Source organism: Artemia franciscana, chromosome 11 (genome assembly GCF_032884065.1).
Source record: "Artemia franciscana chromosome 11, ASM3288406v1, whole genome shotgun sequence".
Classification (NCBI taxonomy): Eukaryota; Metazoa; Arthropoda; class Branchiopoda; order Anostraca; family Artemiidae; genus Artemia; species Artemia franciscana.
In genome coordinates, this window is record NC_088873.1 from 17,453,888 (window position 1) to 17,473,264 (window position 19,377).

The 19,377-nt window shown below is 35.5% G+C and overlaps 1 protein-coding gene across 5 annotated transcripts in view; it reads left to right on the plus strand.

Moving 5' to 3' along the window:
• The window catches only part of LOC136032902 (nuclear pore complex protein Nup160-like), a 114,783-nt gene extending 100,895 nt beyond the window's left edge, over positions 1–13,888 (plus strand). For 4 of the 5 annotated variants that reach the window (XM_065713335.1, XM_065713338.1, XM_065713339.1 and 1 more), the window contains 2 exons: positions 1,326–1,547; positions 9,224–9,367. In XM_065713335.1, the coding sequence (XP_065569407.1) occupies positions 1,326–1,547; positions 9,224–9,304 (303 nt within the window). In that variant the 3' untranslated portion in view covers positions 9,305–9,367. Of the gene's footprint in view, positions 1–1,325; positions 1,548–9,223; positions 9,368–13,775 lie in introns of those variants that run through there. The other variant, XM_065713337.1, reaches the window with a different exon arrangement.
• The last annotated feature ends 5,489 nt before the right edge of the window (positions 13,889–19,377 follow it).

The window sequence follows — 19,377 nt, forward strand, 5'->3', positions numbered from 1 at the left end:
TGCACTAAAAAGGTAAAAACTAATTTTCTTTTCCTTCTACTCGGAAGAATTGGAAGTTTTACAGAATAGAAATAAAAGCGCGTGGTAGCCATTACGCATTTTATATCAAAATTTTCGACTTTTTCGGGTAGTAGGAATTTTTTAATTGACTTTTCGGTACATTTGGATGCTAAAGCGTTTTAATTTCTAAAAGGAATGTTTAAGTGTGTTCTCCGCTCTCTTGACGTAATGTTTTTTACTCGTGCATAAGCGATTTAGAATTAAAGTCGGTTGCATGCTTCCTCTAAAGCTAAGATTCGCAAATATCATGTTTATGCTTAGCTTCATTATCTTTATAGACGCTTAATTTTCTTGTAAACTCTCTCATAATATGTCTTGGTAGATTCCAAATGTGTAAGGTAACAGATTGCTAAAGGTTGTACGAAGGCTATCCATGTGATGTCAAACGAAAAGCAGGTTGTCCCTGCTTTTATTTTGATTCCAGCCGAGGACACACCCAGAGGGCAGAGAGCTTCGTACGACATGTCGTAATTCACACGAAATTTCAGAATTTCAGGAATTTCAAAGAAATTCTGAAAATTCCGAATTCACATGATTTAGATTTCACACAACTTTTTAATAGTTCCTGTTTACAAATTTAATCCTCCCGCCCGTCTTCGTAGAAATAGACCTCTATTTAGTTATTTCTGCACATATGTCTTTTCCCTGCGTATTTTGGGATGGGTTCAAAGGAATGGGTATAGGTCATAAGGAAGGACTTCTAAGAAACTGAAACTTTAAATTAGGGGGGAAGAGAATTAATTAATGTTGAGGAGGAGCGGTGCAAACTGTTTTGGATCCAGGTGACTCGCTGCAGTGAGTTGTTGCTAGTAGTAGTAGTTTTCCACTGCGTAAAGATTTATCTGAAGCTTTTTTTTTACTTTAACCAATATTTATCTGGATTTCGGCTTAAAGAGCTCCCATTATTGAGTTCAAACACTAATTCACTCTGAGGTTTCAACACAGAGAAACTGAGAGTTTATTTGTAAAGAATCTTATCTCTAGCAGGTTTGCTTTACAATAGTTTATCTTTCTTGAATTTCTGTAGACTGTCATTCAGATCCGGATTTCGCTCGGTGGCGGGGGATTACGATTAGAAAAAGCATAACAACATTTTTGTATGCATTTTGTTATGTCTTTATGAGTTGGACAGACATTTGCGGAGGAGAGGAGGGATTTCGAGCCCCCCTTCCTCTTCCTGGATACAGCCTTAGTCAGACAACATTTACTTAAAGTTAAAACCGTTCTTTTAGGCAAGAGTTACCTTATTTCATTTTGGTTTTCAGTTACGAAATTGGCCCGAGTTGGTATCACTATATCACCAGCTTGGTTTTCTTGAAGAAGCCTCCCGGCTTGCTGTTGAAAAGTACTCAGAGCTCGTTCGGAGTCTAGAAAAAATTGCTTTTAAACATCAGGAAGAGTATATACCACCAAGTCGACTGAGAGTTCTTGACAAACTCCTTATGGAGCTCAAGTATCAAGTAACGACGGATTCTTATTGGAGCAAGGTAAGGCTTTCTTTTTTGTGGTTTTTGTGTGGTAAGGCTTTCTTTTTTTTGGTTTTTGTGTGGTAAGTTTTTCTTTTATTTTGTTAAATTGGATCTGCAAGGAAATTAAAAAAAAAAGACTGTTCAGCGTAGCTTTATTGGCTTGAACATTGGTTATTTTGTTTAGTTAAGATCTATAGAGTTGTTTTTTTTTTCTCTCTCTCTCTATATATATCTCTCTATCTCTCTCTCCTCTCTCTCTCTCTCTCTCTCTCTCTCTCTCTCTCTCTCTCTCTCTCTCTCTCTCTCTCTCTCTCTCTTCTCTCTCTCTCTCTCTCTCTCTCTCTCTCTCTCTCTCTCTCTCTCTCTCTCTCTCTCTCTCTCTCTCTCCCCTCTCTCCCTCTCTCTCTCCTCTCTATCTCTGCGTAATCAGGCGTAATTATCAGGCGGATGTTTGGTTGGTTTAGACTTATTTTGTTTCCAATTTGAATATACTTTCTTTGCTCTGAAGGGTTTTATGTGTTTATTTTTCACCTTGCCGTATTTTAGATATAAAATTCTTTTGAAAAGGGGTGGAAGGGCAAGTAAAACCTTTTAAATCCGTTGTTTAAAAAAGGTCCGGTTGCAAATGGCTGTGATAATTAAACTTGAAAACCTTCTTTACAGTCCATATAATTTAATGACAAGTGCTACAAATGTTTCCTTAAAAGACCTTGCACATGTTAAGATTAAATTTCTAAGTAGATACTAGCATAATAGAACAAGATAATGGCATTATGTGTTAATGTGTTTAAAAAAAATCAACAAAACGGAAAATTAAGATGGAACATGCACCAACTCAAATGATAAAATAGAAATGAAAAATATCCTACTCTTATATATTAAAGACTTTAAAGAGGGACACTAAAACTCGATTTTCCATCAAAGTTTATGCGACCATCCCTTCCATAAAAACATTTTATCTTAACAATGGGCACCTACCATAACTAATAGCCATTGTCCAGGGGCTGGGGATTGTCAACCCTTGATAAATATATATTTTACCTTTGGACCCTTTAGAGTATTTTGAACAAAATGGCTATCTTAAAACTTTGATCGGGTTGATTTGGGGAGAAAAGAGTTCAGAAGGGAGGTTGCCATCCCATCACTTTTATTCTTTAAAAAGGGAGCTAAAACATTCAATTTTCAATCAAATGATCCTCCTCCAAAGTTTATACGACTACCCCTTCTTTATATGCCACCAAGGCATATCTCACAACCCTTGCCCCCAGGTTTTGGGGGGTTGTGCCAACCCTGAAGTCATTGTTATATGATATTTGGACTATTTTGAACAGGGATAATTCAGAATTTTGGATTGGACGAATTTAAGGAAAAGAGGACATGGGGGGCTAGTTGCCCTCGGATTAGTTTTAATTCTTACGACTACCAATACGACCACTCTTCCATAAAAAAAAATTATGCCACTGGGGAATGACTTACACCCCTTACCCTCGGGCTCTGAAGAATTGTTTCAACCCTTGAGGCATTGTTATATAATCTTTGCTCCATTTTGAACAAAATGATTATCTAAAGATTTCAGTCAGGTGTATTTGGGGAAAAGACGGCTTGGAGTGGAGGGGCTAGTTGCCCCTGATCACTTTTGCTTCTTAAAAAAGGAACTAGAACTTTCAATTTCCAATCAAATACGCATCCTCCAAAGCTCATACGATATTACTTCCATAAAAACCTTCAACCCTCTCCCCCAGGGTATAAATAACAATCCTTGCTTCCTATTTCTTTGAGGCTGTGTCAACCTCAGAGGCATTGTTGTATGATCTTTTGACTATTTTAAACATAATTGTTATCTCAGAATTTTGATCGGATGCATTTGCGAAAAAAGAATTGGGGGGGGGTGCTATTTGCCCGCTGATCAACTTTTACTCTGAAAAAGGGAACTAAAACTTTCAATTCCCAGCCGAATGAGCCTCCTCCAAAGTTTGTACGACCATCCCTTGTATGCAAACCCTATGTGTCCCCCAGGCCTTAACTCAGAATCCTTGCTCTCGGGCTCTGGGGCTTTGTTTAACCAGGTAGGCATTGTTTTAAGAACTTTGGACTATTTTGAACAAAATAGCTATCTCAAAATTTCGATCGGATGCATTTGAGGGAAAGAGGGCGAAGGGGACTAGTTGCTTTCTGATCGCTTCTGAATCTTAAAAAGGAGATCATAATTTTAAACTACCAATCAAATGAGCCTTCTACAAAGTTTTTACGACCAACCCATCCATAAAAACCTTATATGCCCCCGGTGTGTAGTTTAAAATACATGTGCCCAGGCTGTGGGGGGTGCCGATCCCGGAAGCATTGTCTTATGATCTTAGGACTATTTTAAACGAAACGATTATCTCAAAATTTTGACCGGATGCGATTGGGGAAAACAGGGTGTGGTGGGGTCTAGTTGCCCTCCTATCACTCTTGACTCTTAAAAAGTGCACTAGAACTTCCGATTTCTAGTCGAATTAATCCCCTCAAAAGTTTCCACGGCCATCCCATCCATATGGAGTCCCTCTGAGAAAATTATAATAAAAATTGAACCCTTATTGGAGTTAAAAAACTTCTTTGTTTTTTATGTTTAATTTCAGATCGTTTTTAAATAACGCCAGGAAATTTGTCTCCACCCCCATATAAAAAGCCCCGTCCTTACGGAAATATCCTCTGGGCTATTCAATCCTGGTGGAAATTTACCCCGGACAACTACCCACAACATCTCCACGCGTGAAATTGAGTCGGTAAAGAGAAATCGAGACAAATAAAGAAATTTCGTATGGGAATTCTTGCAAATTCCCTCAAAGTCCCCCCAGCAAAAAAATTTTCCTCCCCTCCCCACCCAAAAAATGTATACATACTTCCCAAAATATTAATACTATACGAATATTATACGTAAACAATGGGTAAATTTTATAAATTAAAGACCTTTACCCATGGGTTGTGGGGGGTCATTTTATCTCCAAAAACATCGTTATTAGACCTTTCAACCATGCTGAACATGCTGAACAAAACCAGAATTTTGATCGGACGGTTTTGGGAAAAATTTTGGCGTGAGAGGGGGCCTAGTTACTGGGGAAAAACAAAAAGAAACAAATAAACACGCATCCGTGATCTTTTTTAGGCAAAACGCATAAATTTCACATTTTTACAGATAGGAGCTTGAAACCTCTACGTTAGGGTTTTATGATACGCTGAATCTGATGGTGTGATTTTCAGCAAGATTGTATGAATCTTAGGGGGTCTTTCACCCTTTTTTAAAAATCAGGCAAATTTTCTCAGGCTCGTAACCTTTGATGAATATAAGTAAACTTAATAAAACTTATATATTTAAAACCTGCATAAAAATCCATTTCTTTTGATATATAAATAAAAAAAAACAAGTTTTTGTAACGGTAAGTAAGGAGCGACATTAAAATTTAAAACGAACAGAAATTACTCCGTATATGAAAGGGACTTTTCCTCCTCAACGCCTCGCTCTTTACGCTAAAGTTTGACCCTTTCTCTTAACTCTACTTTTTAAAACAGTAAGAAACCTTAGCGTAAAGAGCGGGGCGTTGAGTAGGAAAAGTCCCTTTCATATACGGAGTAATTTCTGTTCGTTTTAAGTTTTAATGTCGCTCCTTACTTACCGTTACAAAAACTTGTTTTTTTTTAATTTAATTTCTGGACGTTTTGAATTAATGCATGTTTTAATCTTGGCTCTCCGCACAAAAATAATTAAAACGAAATTTGCATATTAATTAATTGCCATTAATCGGAAGATTTTGAAAAAAAAGAAGCGAAGGAGGAGGCCTAGTTGCCCTCCAAGTTTTTGACTTCTTAAAAAAGCAACTAGAACTTTTATCTTTTTACAAACGTTTTCATTGGTAAAAAATACACGTAACTTACGAATTAACTTTCGTAACGAACTTCTATATTCCTATGTTTTTATTGCGTATGTGAGGGGGTTCAACCCTCGTCGATACCTCGCTCTTTTCACTAAAGCTTAGATTGTGTCCCAATTCCTTAAGAATCTGAATCACAAAGGCCGTAGAATAAATAGTTGAAATTACTAAACATACTTTAGCGGAAAGAGTGAGGTATAACGAGGAGGTAAACCCCTCGTATTCGTAATAATTTTTGTTCGTTTTAGGTTTTAATGCTGCTCCTTACTTTCACTAGAAAAACTTTTAATATTTATTTTTTCATTGTTTTTTCTAATAAAACTTGAAAATCCTGCGCCCCCTTCATTGAAATTTTCTTTTACCATGAGTCTCTCCATGGAAATATCCTCCAACGTACCCCCCCCCCACCCTCAACTCTCCCCCCAAAAACCAAAAAAAATCCCCCCGAAAACGTCTGTACACTTCCCAGTAACCATTACTATATGTAAACACAGGTCAAAGTTTTCAACTTGTAGCCCCTCCCACAGGGACTGCGGGGGAGTAAGTAGTCCCTAAAGACATAGTTATTAGGTTTTTCGACTATGGTGAATAACATGGCTATCTCAAAATTTTGATCCGGTGACTTTGGGTTACTATTGCACGGGTCGCTCCTTACTTACAGTTCGCTACCACGAGTTGTTTGATATTATCTGGATATATCCGGCGATATTTGTTCACTAACAGATGGAGCAGTTTTTTGGCAGACATATGCCTCTAGTAATTTTTGGGGTATGTAGAATTACGGCTTTAACCAAGAATTGAACGACCCAAGGTTCGCTAGCGAACAAACAATTCTACATTTGGAAATTCGTCTATTGAAATAGCTATCGTAGCACTCAAAAGTGAACGCTAAATTACGCTACTTTCACAATCAGAAAATGGTCACTAATTAGATACACTTACGAAATATGGCACAACTTTCAATTCACTTGTTAAATGCTCTTACGAAATATGGTACAAAGGAGTTTGCGAATCTGTTCGTACGGCACTTGACCGGTTCTGGTTTGTTGTAGTATGTCTGCTGATTGATGCGGATGGCGGAAGTATGGATCGGTGCCTCCCGTTTACTAATAGTGATTTCCCAAATTTCATTATTAGCTCATGTCTTTGATCGAATAAGGTGGGCAAATTCAAAAGCTCAAGGGCACTTTCGTAGCTGCTGAAACTGGGTCTAAACATCCTATTGTATTAAATAATGACAACATAAAGAATTAACATAATTTTAAAGTAATGTTTAATATGTGCCTTTTCTAAGATCCCAAATTCAGGATAGAGATCCAAAGATTCTGGGAAAAATCCGAAAGTTTGGCAGATCTAAGAAGAATAGGGATGGTGATTTAAAGTACATACGAAATTCACCTAATTTTAAATTAAACGAAAGGTCTCAAACAAGCTTGCTTCAAGCCTGCTAGCTGCCCAGCTTTTGCTTTGTTGCAAGCTTAAATCAAGTCTTGAAACAGCTTGCAAAACAAGCCAGAAGCAAAGAATCCACTGCAATCAGAAAGAAACAAAACAAGGTTTTCCTTGAATCCTTGTTTGGTAGCCCAGAAATAAGATTAAGTAGCAGAGATAGAAATAATAGATCTATGGTGGCAGTTTTTCAGATGGAATCGGAATCGATCGAGTGCCGTGTCAGTGAATCCCTTTTCTATCCCCAAATTTTAGTTTTCCTTAAAAAGCCACTTCAAACTGGGGCATTGATAACTAAAATGGATTTGCCGCTTCATTACGCTTAGGAAAATTTGATTTCGAATCATTTTCTTGTCTATAAGACTTTTCAAACAGTCCGTGGCAACAAACCGTAAGTAAGGAGCAACCCGCTCAATAGTAACCAAATCTCTAAAAACGGAATTTCGATCCCAATACATATATCAAAAGAATCAAATTATTATTCTGACTATTCGCTCTTTACGCTAAGTTTTAATTTTGTCTGAATTCTTTAAGAAAGGCTTCTGAAACACTATATTCGTTTAATTGGAACAATAAGAAGCATCTTTCAAAATTACTATAAAACTTTAGTGTAAAGAGTGAGGTGTTGACGACGAGGCAACCCCCTGCAGTTACGTAATTTAAGTTTGCTGTTCGTTTTAAGTTTTAATGTTGCTCCGTACTTTCAGTTGAAAAAATTAGTTCTTTTTATTTAATTATATAATCGTCAAAACTGTATATTGCTAGTGAAGATAACTAGTTTTAATCCAACACTAGTGACTTCTTGTAAAATAATTTACACGAAAATTTTCCTTTGCTCAATCTGGTGCATAAATGGATTACTTTCAAAACTGAGATTTCTTACCACTAAGAAGGTTAGCAAAACTTACTCTCAAAAATACAATCACTACTATCACCATACATTCAATCACTACAATCACTAAGGTGCTGAATGGCGCATCCACAAATCTCGAAAAAAGCTTTAAAATTTCTGATACCCTTCCATGCGTCCTATACTTGCCTAACTTCTTTTTTCTACTGTCGTTGCAATGAAATCAAACACCTATTCAAAACCTCTTCAATCAAACTGTTCTTCTTAAAAAAAGTCAGGCTACAAACATTTGATGCATAGGGCGATGGGCGACAAGCTTGTTACTTGTCCCTGTAAAACACTCAGCAACTGAAACGCCGACTCGACGCCCTATGCGCCAGCAATGGCCCAGGAGGATCTTTATCCCTTATTTTTTAGAAACATTTGAAAAATTAAAAAAAAAAAATGCAATGACAAGCGCTCACACAGAAACATTTCTCACAAAAGACACTCTCCCCCCCCCCCGGATTCCACCCGCTTCGGCTATTTCTCAGCCTTTTCCTACCTTAATCCCGCTACTGTACCTTCAAATATAGAAGTAAGGAGCAACATTAAAACTTAAAACGAACAGAAATTATTTCGTATATGAAGGGTGTTGCCCCTCCTCAACACCTCGCTCTCTACGCTAAAGTTTGAATTTTGTCTCAATTCTTAAGAGCGACTCATGTTCTCCAAAAAGGAGTGTACTGAAGACTCTGGATTATACTGGATATACTGGATTATACGAAATTTCCTATATTTCGCATTGCTACAGGACCTCTAAATTGTCCCAAAAACGATACAAGGGTACAGCGTTGCTGACGTTTGTACTGATTGTAGAAAGAAAGAGCTGAATCGCCGGCATAAAAGATAAGATATAAGTAATTTTAAAAACAGCGTGGCCCAACGTACAGGGATGCAATCATAAACGCTTGGAATAATCGTGGACTCCTTATGAAAGTTTCCTTGATTCCTAAGAGTCCTTGGACCTCAGTTGAAATACCACTGCTATAATAAATGATACAACTTGAAAAAATGTGGAAAATTCTGTTAAGCGACTATCACCAGAAGAGACATCTAATTTAAAGACATCTAAAAGACATATAAAAGGTATTTGCAAATATTTGCTGTTCACTTAAAATGTGTTTGGAACCAACTCCCAATTTTTTAGCTTTAGAAGTGGCTCTATGAAATTACTTATACTAACTTTCTCTATTGGTGAGAGATATTTGCGAATGGCAGGAATTGTTAATTTGTTTTATTGTGTTCTAAACAGAAGTTTAGTCTTCTGTTTGGTGTTTTTCTGGCCATGATTTGGCTTCTGTCTGGCCATAGTCAGATAGGGAAAAAGTTAATATGTTGTATTTTAGTATTATTAAACTACAATCTGTTATGGAAATTTCTCGAATATACTATTGATGTGTTATATTTTTGCTGATTACTTTTAAACTTTTTTTCTGTAATTTTAGGCCTTGTCAGATATGGAAAGAGTAAAATCAAATTATTTGAAAGCTGTTAGAAACGCTGATGTCTCGGTTTTTGGTTTATAGTTTCTTGGATAATTCCTTATATGTTCATCTTATGTCTTTTCAATAAAATAGAAATCTGCTGAATTTTATACAGTATAGTGGAAATTTTAATGGTATTGAGAATAGGAAATCCCTGTCGAGATTAAACTATGTTTTTTTGGGAACTTATCTCTGAACTATTACTTATTAACTATTTTTTTTACTACTATTTTATTACTAATTTCTAATAATTACTAAAAATTTATTATAATACATAACATTATAATTAGATATAATAACATTATGTTATAATTTATAACAATACACATAATAATATTATAAACATTATAATAATAATTACTATTAACTATTACTTACTATCTCACTTACTTACTTACTTACTAAGAACTTAGTTCTTGGTCTGACAGAAACGGTTTATTTCCTTATTTCAGTATTTCCCCGGTGATAACCACCTTATTATGTCCCTCTCCTATGAGGCCTGAAATTATCACTAATCACACCTCCACATGTAAAATTTTAATTGGGCACAATTACTCAACATATGATGATGCACTGAAACAATTAATATTGACTTCACTTGATAGTCGTAGACATGAGTTGACATACATATTTGCACTAAACTGCCTGAATTCCCCACCCTATTTTGGTCTATTACCCGACCTTGAAGGACCATAAAGCCCCCCCCCCCCCTACTGAAGGACCAGTTGACATCCGACGTTAACGAAACCAGATTGACATCCAGTCTTGAGTCCAGCTTTGCATCCGACTTTAACAAAAACAGATAGACTTGAGATGATACAAAATTAAAATCTGTATAAATTACACTTGAGCACAACTACTCAACGTACGCACTGAAAGAACTCATTTGAATTCAATAGATAGTCACAGACATGAGTTGACAAATAGATTTGGACTAAACTGTTAGAATTTCCCAACTCATTTTGTTGTGTTACCTGACCTTCAGAGCTCCCCCTCCTTCTGAATGACATGCCACTAGACACCAACAAATAAAAAAGAATGGTCCACAGTTAATGACTCACCCGGCATCTAGTACCGAGAGATATTTCATATCATTTTCCCCTTATTTTATTCGGCATTTTAATGATATTACCTTGACAAATATTTAGTGTTTGATGCAGCTTATTTCGGGTATTTGCCTGTGAGTGTTTTTGAATGTACTAATCATTTATAATTGTAATTGGTATATTCTATGTAAACGGTTACTATTATAATCATGAACCGTGCAACGTACCTCTTGACATATTCAAATTTTATTTATGACCACAGTCGGGATTTCCTTAATGTCATGCTTTCATTTTGTCTTTTCCCGTTAAATTCTACCTCATCCCCATTAACGGACCATTCTGCAAATTTGATCGATTATTTGTTCGTCAGTGAAGTTTTGGTGGAAGATAGCACCTTGACGTATTAACCCATTCTGATTCGGACCACTTACCACTTCTTTGTTCGCTGCAGAAGTTATCAGATTGTAAAATTAAAAGAAAAAACTTAAATTCTTCGGTGTGACATGAAAGAAGTTAATCTGGCTAAATTAAAAATGAAGTTAGTTCGCTGGATTGGGAGGTGGTTTACAGTGAAAAGGATGATGCTTGAAAAGTTTTTAATATTTTTTCAGATATCCTTTACCCTGTGTTTGAGAAAAATTGCCCATTGAAAGAAATTAATTGTAAGAAAGCGAAACCGCGAAAGCCGTGGATTAATGATGAAATTTTGAGTTTAATAAGCCAAAGAAATAATTTTTATTGTAAATATCTTGATAACCAATCTAAAGTGATTTTAAATGAGTTTAAAGAGTTGAGAACTTATGTAAATAAATTAAGAAGAAATGCAAAGAACGAGTATTATTTAAACCGTTTAAAGATTAAGGAAGGTAATATAAAAGATACGAGTATAAACGAAATAAAGATTAATAATTGAATTATTGATGATAAATTGGAAATAGCAAATTAGATTGGTGATTATGTCTTGAAGATTGGTAGTGATAAACAAAATTAAATGTCTAGAGTTGGTGGTACCGGCAATCTTACACATCCTTTAAGGTCAGTCTCCCAGGTTTGAAGCCAATGCTATTTTCCTATAGCAGTGAAATGTATATTAACAACAGACACGAGCAGATTCTTTGATGAAAAAATTACATTGGCTTCAAATTAATTAGTGGGACACCTCTAATGTTTAAAAGTAGTAATAAAACCACTTTTAGAAGACGTAGAGCATTGTAAAGTAGCCTCTCGATTTGCCACAAGATTCCACAATTTTTGGCCGTGAATTGTTTTTTTAATATCATCAGTTTCCTTTAAAATTGGTCATTTATGAAATTCTTTCTTTACTATTTAAAAGGGTTGCACTAATCATACAGCCTTGATTTTTGTGTCGTTTTGTAGATCTTATACCGATAAATAATGCCTAAGATTCTTAAGTTTGTAGTTATAAGAGATGATTTTTAGCAATAATTCTTAATATTCATGATTTCCTCCTTTCTCATTGGCTTATGCACTCCTTGAGGGGTTTGCCAGAATGTTGACATCTCCCTAGCATTACGACCAGATTTAAAAGGAAGTTGAAAACGTGTATAATTGGCAACACCTTGAGGCAGTATCATTTTTACACTTCATACGAATTGGAATTTATTTGGTTACATAGCTGTTACAAAGCAGATAACAGTTTGGCTTTAAAAGTAAAGAAACGCCGATTGTAGGCCTATAAAATGTATGAACATTATTTTTTTAAAGAACATTATTCTTAAAAAAACATTATTGGCCTTTAAAAGTAAAGAAACACCGATTGTACGCCTGTAAAATGTATGAATATTATTTTAAAATTCCTAAAATTTTGAAATTTCGTGTGAATTCCGAAATTTCTTACGAAGCTCTCTGCCCTATGGGTGTGTCCTTGGCTGGAATCAAAATAAAAGCAGGGACGTGCTTTTCGTTTGACAGCACATGGATAGCCTTCGTACAACCTTCGGCAATCTGTTACCTTAAACATTTGGAATCTACCAAGACATATTATGAGAGAATTTACAAGAAAATTAAGCATTTATAAAGATATTGAAGCTAAACCTAAATGTGATATTTGCGAATCTTAGCTTTAGAGGAAGCATGCAACCGACTTTAATTCTAAATCGCTTATGCACGAGTAAAAAAAAAAAATACATCAAGAGTACGGAGAACACACTTAAACATTCCTTTTAGAGATTAAAATGCTTTAGCATCCAAATGTATCAAAAAGTAAAAAAAAATTCCTACTACCCAAAAAAATTAGAAAATTTTTCAACTAAAAATGAATTGTAGGATCATCGTCCTCGAACAGATATAAAATGCGTAATGACTACCACGCGCTTTTATTTCTATTCTGTAAAACTTCTAATTCTTCCGAGTAGAAAATTAGTTTTTACTAATATTACTAATTTAATTTACTAATAATTTACTATACTTATATAACTATATACTATATATAACTATAACTATATATAGTTACATAATTATATAACTATAACATAATTTACTAATAATTTACTAATTTACTAATTTTACTAATTTTTACTAATACCGGAAAAGAAAATTAGTTTTTACTTTTTTAGTGCATTTTAAGATCAAAGCATTTTTTATCATATTTTTGTTTCAATTGTTTTTAGTATCTTAAATCTTTCCGAACAGACCTTTTTATATTTCTCTCTTTAAATATTAAATGTTTTTAGTTTCATCCAAACGATTCATAATCATATTTCATAATGACAAGTCTTGCTTGTAAAACTTCATGCAGAAACCACACCTACCTCTTGTTCAAATAATCAATAGCCATAATTATTGTATTCCTTTGGCTATTGCAAAAAAAAATGAAAATTTTAATTAGTAAATGAATATTTCCATTAGTTAAACTATTCTCTAGTCTGCAGCACGATACAATTATGTCACTTGTTCAATATTTACATTTACTACTCACAACTCAACCCAATCACTGGGTATTCAATGGATATTGCGCTGGGTTACGGCTGTTTTTCCTTGGTCCATAACAATTATGAAAGCGTACACCCAAACACAATCTACAAAATTATCTACAGATCGATGGCCAACGAGAATAGCTACAGACAGCGGCGTATACAAGATTTTTATTCAGAGGGGGGGGGGGTACAAAAACGCATCAAAAATTGTTTAATTCATTTTTGTTACGTTTTTACGAGTCGGACAAACATTTCTGGGGCAGGAGGTCAAATCCAACCGACCCCCTAGATACAATCTTGGCTACAGGGAAGCTTTTTCAGTTTTTCTCTTGAGGGTGGGGCTGGGGTTTCATTAGTGTCATTATAAAAAAAAATCCTTTTTATCAGTTTCTTTTAGATGACCTCACCCTAAAAAAGGATTTCACACATGATGAAGGTAATACTTGTTGGGTCTTGACGAGACAGGTGGAGGCGGCCTACTTTTTCTACTGCTAGTATAACGAATAAATTACCTTTTTTCAATTTTTCTAGACGGCGCCCCCCTTCCCCTCAAGAGGAATTGACACACGATAAAGAGTATTCAAGATCCACATGAATCTACCCGGAGTTTCATCCATCTATGCATACTCTTCTTAAAATTTAAGCTTACGTTTTCCATTTTATGTCATTTTCTCGACGTCCCCTTGTAACGAGAACGTGACGCTTCCTCCAAAAAAGAAGAAAAATTGTAATAAATTGTATTTGACTATGAAAATTGAGCAAATCGTGGACATTTCTTAAGCTCAAAAGGTTTGCTCTCTTTTTGATAAATCTAAATATAAATTAGTATATAAAAAAACCACGAAGAAGGAAATACATTAGTTCATGCTAGAGGGAAACTTTAATATAAATAGAGAAGAAAAACTATGCAAGCAAGAAGAAATTAGGATGGTTAACACGACTTTCCTCTTGCTTCGGAAAAAAAAAGAAAAAAAAATCAAATTCACCTTTACAGAAAAAAGACTTACCGAGTAGGACTTTACAAGCCAAGCCGGTAAGAAGACATCTGAACTAAGAATTCGAAAGGCACATGTACGATGACACACCGTTTCCAAAGACCTTTCTGCTGCTACTAAACTAGCCTCGAGCAGTCTTTCAACATGCTCAACTGGCCGGGAAGATACTATTTCATGGACTGAAAACAAAATATAAAATAACTAAAAAAAAATCTTTGCATAACAGCAAGACTTAAAAATTTTGGTTCTTTCGAAAAAAACAAAGAGGTGGCATTTTAATTTTAAATTTTACACCTTTTTAAGGATGATTCATATCTAAAAAGCAACAAAACATAGCCTTAACTTAAGTTTAAGCTGCCCAAACTCTATTTTCGGCGCAAAAAAAAAAAATGATTCTCAATGCTCACATGTTCGGATTTATCATAAAATATTTGAGTTTAGTATACGAATCAATAAGTATAGCAAGAGAACAATTGGATAACCCAAATAAAAAAATAAAATAGCCTGAAAGCTAAGTTTATATTTTACAATTTTTATTTTCCGTGCAAAAAAAGAGCTTGGCTGTCAACACTCCTGAACAGACAACTAATTTAAAGACCAAGAAAAAAGAAAAAGCGGTCTAACCCATTTTCTGGTGGTCCATACCCCTTAAATAATTTTTTTTTTGTCTTTCAGTCTCCTTCATCCATGACTTATGGATGTAAAATTTCAACCAATCAAATATGAACAGATTTTCAAGTTATTTTTGGGCACACTTCCTCATCCCTTTGGCACAGGGAACAGTCCCTGAAAGTTTTAAAATAGTCCATTAGCTAAGACCAAACATACCTACCTTTTTCTACTAAGACCTATCAATGAACAACTAGTATTTCATTCTAAAGGTTCTTGCTCGTGATGCTGTTGGAGTATGTTATCCTCAGAGACATATTTAAATGGCTTTCCGACAATTAACGAAGAAAATGCTTATTTTTAAATTTTATCCCATTCCAAGGTGAGTTACAGGGGTACTCGGGGACAAAATGGCGCGGGAAAAGGGTGGTGAGCCTCTTCCGACTTCCTACGCCCAGCGTTTTCATACGCAGTGGCTAAGGAATAAAAAATACATGGGGACCTTATCGCTCTATATCAGTGCAACACCACTGCCTTGACTAATTTCTTTGATTAATTAGTCAAAAAAGAATTTCTTTGTCTAATTTGATTAATTTCTTTTCTGATTATTTGTCATGATTATTACAATTTTTTTGATGTTCTTGACGTCGGTAGCCAAACGGGATAACTTATACAAACTAATGTGTTAGTAGCAATAAACTCGAATAGGGTATATAAGGTCTTGACAATCACACTTCATTCTTTTTTAATTCAGGAATGATATTACTTAACTGGCAGTCATAGAAGGCTATGAACTCTAGCTGTAAACTTTGAAATCTAAAGCTAATGTTAAGAAGACCAAGTCATGAAACTAGGACTAAATGTGGATGAAGAGGTGATGAAGAGAGCCAGGAGACGACCAAGGAATGGGCAGCTTCACTTATCTAGGCAGCATTATTAGTAAAAACAGTGGATGCAGAAAAGGTGTAAAAAGGAGAAGCCAAGGAGAACAGTATCTTTTACAGTTGAAAATTTGCAAGAACAGGAAGATAATTTCTAAATTATAACTGGGATGCTGGAAGAAGCAAAAATGCAGTTGTCAAGTATAGCTTGAAACATGGGCAATTCAAAAGGGCGAGGAAGACCTTCTAGTTACTTTCCACAGGAATTGTTTAAGGAAAAGTTCAGATGCTTGAAGTTCACAAAGGGATGTTGAGGGCGGTTACCTCCGAATGTAGGGTGATATTTTAGACTTTGACCCCCCCACCTCCAAAATATTTCTGCAACTCGTAAACTGGTCGTAAAAACGCATATAAAACACTATTTCTCCTAAAAACTAAATTAATTTCAGACTCGTAAACTGGTCTTCCAAAGCATTTAAAAACCCTCTAACACCCACCCTCAGCGATCGTTTTTGCTTTTTTTTGGAATTGTCTAAGGAAAAGTTCAGATGCTTTTTTGAATAACCATATATCAAATGATAGGCAGTGAAAATGTGGTTCGATCCCCTTTTTACGGATGAGTTATGATAGGTGTATGATAGAATTGGGCTTTTTGGGCATCCATCTACGGACCAAATAAAAGGGAGGACATCTACGAATGGGTCGAGAAGAGGTCATAATAAACAGTAGAAAAGAAAGTTAAAGAAGGGAGTAAAGAGTGAAGCTTGAAACAGTGCGGAGAAGGAGCGTACGCAGCTGTACAACAAACAACCTAGCTCATTTTCTGTTGGTTCTCTTCAGAAGTTACTGAGTGACATTTATTTTTCCCCATTTTATTTGTATTATTATCAAAAAGGAACATCAATATAGGTATTTATCACTGTAGACTGATTTGACTTGGGGGGCTTACAGTTTGACAAATTCCCAATTAACATCTAAATATGAAATAGCAGTTGAGGCGAAATCACCAGGCTTGCTGTTAATAGCTAAATTTGAGCTTTAATCTAGGTTTTTTGCACTAAAACAAAAAGAAACAAAAGACAGTCTAGATTAGGAGATCAAATCCACCCGGATTAACCATTTCTTAAAAACTGGATCAATACAACGGTGCTATGCATATCAACCCCACTGAAAATTATCCCATATTCAAAAATTAAGCAGGCACAGAGAAAATACGACGAATAAAAAAAAAAGAAAGGAAGAGATTATGGAATATTTTACCAATATTCCAAAATGTAGGCCAAATACGTGTTGTAGAATGTCTCATAGTATTTGTTTTTGCAATACCAATCTATTTTAATACTTTTTTTGTGTTATCATTGCAGAATAAGATAAAGTTTAACATTGCGGTTATGGGACTGGTATCAACTCCAAAGACAAACTTAACAGACATTTGGAGATTTTCGAATGAGACAGATATCTCAAAATCTCATTCGATATCAAACGCATTAGAGGAAGGCCAGATTTCAGAAAATGAAGCGAGAGGGAGGTGTAATACCCTCTAGTAGCTTTCGGCCTTTGAAAAGGATAGAAGAACTTTCAACTTTTAATAGAACAGTCCCCCTTTTAAGTTTCTAAAATAGTCCTTTCTGTTAGAAATAGATGAGAAAAAAAAGTTTTTGACACTTTTTTGGGCTGCATTTTGAGGGGATATAAATATCTATTCCCTTTTGCATTACGACCCCTTAGCCAAAAGTTTCACGTAAGTCTAAGGCAAATCGGAAAGATTCGGCCCTTTTTGGAGCCCATGCTATAAGAGGAGGGACCAGTTTCAAATGAACCAATCATTAAATAGTTTCCTTATACCTTACTTAGTCCCCTTGGCCCAAGGGCTTACGACTGTAAGTTTAAAATTGGTCAGGAAATACTTTAGGCCACTAACCCCTCCCCCTTTCCATAGCAAAATAATTATTTTTTGCCAAAAAAAAAACGATTCTAAAGACTGACTCCAATACACTCCTAAGACTAAACCTCCCCCCCCCCCACCCTTTCCACTCTAAACTATACCTACAAAGAATTGACATCTGACATAATTTTCAGTCCTTACCACAGGCGTTGTGGAGGTTAGGTCATTCTTGGATGTAAATTCATTGATATTTTCAACTATTCAAAAAAAAGGAGCCTTGAAACCTTGACCAGACGTCCTTAAGCGTTGCAAAGGACCAGATATCAGATGGGGTTCTAGGACAGGGGCAAAATTTTCTGAGGAAAAAACGTGAAGGAAACAAACCATATCAGTAGGAGACGGTCTGTCGTTGCCTATAGCAAATGGCCATAAAGCTTCAATGCATCATTATAAATATTTTTTTTTTTACCAGAGGTACTTCATATGGAAGGGATGGTCATATAAACCCTAGACAGAGCTCATTAGAAGAAAACAGAAGCTCTTGTACTCATTTTAAGAAGAAAAAGATCATATGTAACTAGCCCCCCCCGTCCCGGCATACTAATTGGACCATTATATGATGAACCAGATAGTTGTTTCACATTTTTATTGGGATGTCTTTAGGGAAACTAGGGATATGAGAAGGGGGCTCTTTGCCCTCCCATCTGTTGGGTTAGTTAAAATGACACTTAAAATTGTATACGAATAATCCCTATATCGATCTTGTAGGACCCTTGGTTTGATATTATCATCCCTAGGGGAAAAAAATGAAATAACAAACAATAAACATCAGTGATATTTTTCACAAAAAAAGCTCTAATTTTTTTAGAAAAGAGCTATAAACCTCTAGAGTAGGGTTCTCTGATCATCTTATTGTTAGGGAAAGGCAGGTGCCTCAAAAGGTAGATTTCAATACAAAAAGATCCTAACTCTCACTGAGCCTTCAGATAAATACATAATTAGTTCTAAGGAAGGAGAGGTGTAGGGGGAAATTGATGTATAATATCTTTGGACTTCTAGAAATATTTATCTACACCTTTATTATGAAAGTAAAAATAATATTAAACCCAAAACGAGCAGAACTTATTTCATATAGGAGAGGGATGCCCCATTCTCATCCCCAACGCCCCCTCGTAAATATATAAACTTCTGAGAATGCTCATTTGATCAGAAATTGAGAGTTCTAGTCCTCTCTTTAAAGTCAGAAGTGATTGAAGACTAGCCAGTCCCTCTCCTAAAATTGATTTTGATATCTGGTCCTTTGAATACCCCTTAGAATATTTGATTGAAATTGTGCGGTACTTATTTTGATCTTTCTCTATGCCTGCTCAATTTTGCGTATGGGGGAATTTGTAGGGGGACACCGGCATCCAATTTTATGAATTACGAAGCAAATTATATTAGTTAAATGAAGCTTTAATATAGAGGTTAGAGAGATTTTTCTGCAATAAGAAGGGAGATATCTCTCTACAGTACTCTTATTTAAGCTTAGCCTAAATTAAGGGTAATGAAAGATTCTCCCCTCCCCCCCCCGAGTACCCCGTCCTAGTTTATCAGAAGCTCCTACAGATATAGCCAATTTGGGCATTGAAAAATATCTTTTAGGCATCTAGCATCCCTCCTCCCAACTTAACAATGGCCCACCGTCCTTCCTTCAAAATAGCTGATGCACAATTATACTTTTCTTTGTACTTTTTATTTGTTTTAAGTTCCTTTTGGCTGCG